Genomic DNA, 1,555 nt, shown 5'->3' on the forward strand with positions numbered 1-1,555 from the left:
TGTCAAGCACCCATGGGAAAATGAGAATTTCCCAAGCATTATGGTATTTTCTAGAGCATAGAATTAGTATAGCTATTGCTAGGGAAAAACCATACATACAAAGGGGTTTGTAAATTCAGAAAGTAAACATGTCTCATATACGGAAAGGGTATTTTAGCATCTCAAAAATTACAAAAGGGATATATCTAAGATAATATCCATAGGTAATGCGCATGCTGTATGGGCTTCTTACTGCATATTGACACCCTCAAGAGCTGTGGTGTCTACAGTTGAGAGAGACAAAAGTGTATGATCATAGCAAATGCGCATGCTCAAGAGATGTGGTGTCTACAGGTGAGAGACACAAAAGCGTGTCATCATCATAGCTTATGGAACTCTCTCCTAAAAAGAGAGGCCTACTTTTAATTTGATACGGAAATGCATAGACTAAGGTATCTCCTAAAAAGAGAGGCCTACTTTTAGTTTGATACGGAAATGTATAGACTAAGGTATCTCCTAAAAAAAAAAAGAGGCCTACTTTTACTAAGGTATCCTAAGGATAATGCAAAAGAACTCGAGAAAGAAATCTTGAGCACGGAACTTCCGGAGCAGCAGCGAAGGCATCTTATAAAGTTCATCTCCGTCATGGCCTGCCCATCTTTTGTAATCGTGGTGGTGGGAGAATATATATAATTGAGAGCATGGCGGACGTGTGTGTCCTCTTGTGAAAGGGACGTTGAACTAGGTGGAGACTTGTATAAATTAAGCATGGGTGCGGGTGGTCTTCATTAATTTCGCAGAAAGTATCCCAGCCGTCTTCAAGCTCAGCAAGCACAATTACACTTACTGCACTCATGGCTTCTTACGACGAGGAGCTGAAATTCGAGGTGGTGGTGAAGCACCCGGTAACACGTGTGTGGAAGGCACTGGTGGAGGAGGCCCACGTGACCGTCGTGGCTGCGCTGCCGGAGCATTTCGAATGCGCGGAGGTGGTGGAAGGGGCGGCGGGTGAAGCAGGCAGCGTTTGGCTGGTGAAAGTAGCCAACAAATCAAGTAAGTACACGCTTAGAGCAGGCGGTGGGGTGTGGTTTGCGTCTAATTAAGTTAAAATGTTCATATGACTGGGACGATATTATTGTTCTGGCGCAGCTCTAGTCCAACACGGCTTCACGTGGGCTAAGGTGAAGTACGAGGAGATTGACAGCGCCGGACTTGTGGCCAAGCTGAGGCTGGTGGAAGGAGGAACGCTTGGGAAGCTGTGGCACTCGTTCACCCACACCATCAAGGTGGTGGCGGACGCCTGTCACCCCCACCACGCTGTGGTGCAACACACCCTCCAATTCCAGAGGATCGGAGAGCACCACTTCCACCATAGTTACAAAGAGGCGGCCATCCGCACCACCCGCTCCACGGAAGCCTACCTCACCGCCAACCCCAACTTCGGCGGCTGCGCTACCAACTAAAATGTTCTACCCACCATGAAGTCCTCACACCATGGATGGCATGAAGCTTATAGCGCACACGCATGGCTGTGAATATTATATACTTAAATAAAGGATTTCTGGTTTATGTGTCA

The 1,555-nt window shown here is 47.0% G+C and overlaps 1 protein-coding gene across 1 annotated transcript; it reads left to right on the forward strand.

Annotated features, from left to right (window-relative positions):
- Positions 1 to 758: 758 nt before the first annotated feature.
- On the forward strand, positions 759 to 1,555 carry LOC147608798 (major strawberry allergen Fra a 1.06-like). Its single transcript, XM_086788210.1, has 2 exons — positions 759 to 1,032; positions 1,129 to 1,555. The coding sequence occupies exons 1-2, from the start codon at positions 834 to 836 to the stop codon at positions 1,440 to 1,442; spliced, it is 513 nt and encodes a 170-aa protein (XP_086644336.1). The 5' UTR covers positions 759 to 833; the 3' UTR covers positions 1,443 to 1,555.

Source organism: Cibotium barometz, chromosome 52 (genome assembly GCF_041138505.1).
Source record: "Cibotium barometz isolate CiBa-2024 chromosome 52, ASM4113850v1, whole genome shotgun sequence".
Lineage (NCBI taxonomy): Eukaryota > Viridiplantae > Streptophyta > Polypodiopsida > Cyatheales > Cibotiaceae > Cibotium > Cibotium barometz.

Coding starts and splice junctions, on each gene's coding strand:
- LOC147608798 (XM_086788210.1), top strand. CDS start 834: ATGGCTTCTTACGACGAGGAGCTGAAATTCGAGGTGGTGGTGAAGCAC. Junction 1,033..1,128: donor GAAAGTAGCCAACAAATCAA/GTAAGTACACGC, acceptor GTTCTGGCGCAG/CTCTAGTCCAACACGGCTTC.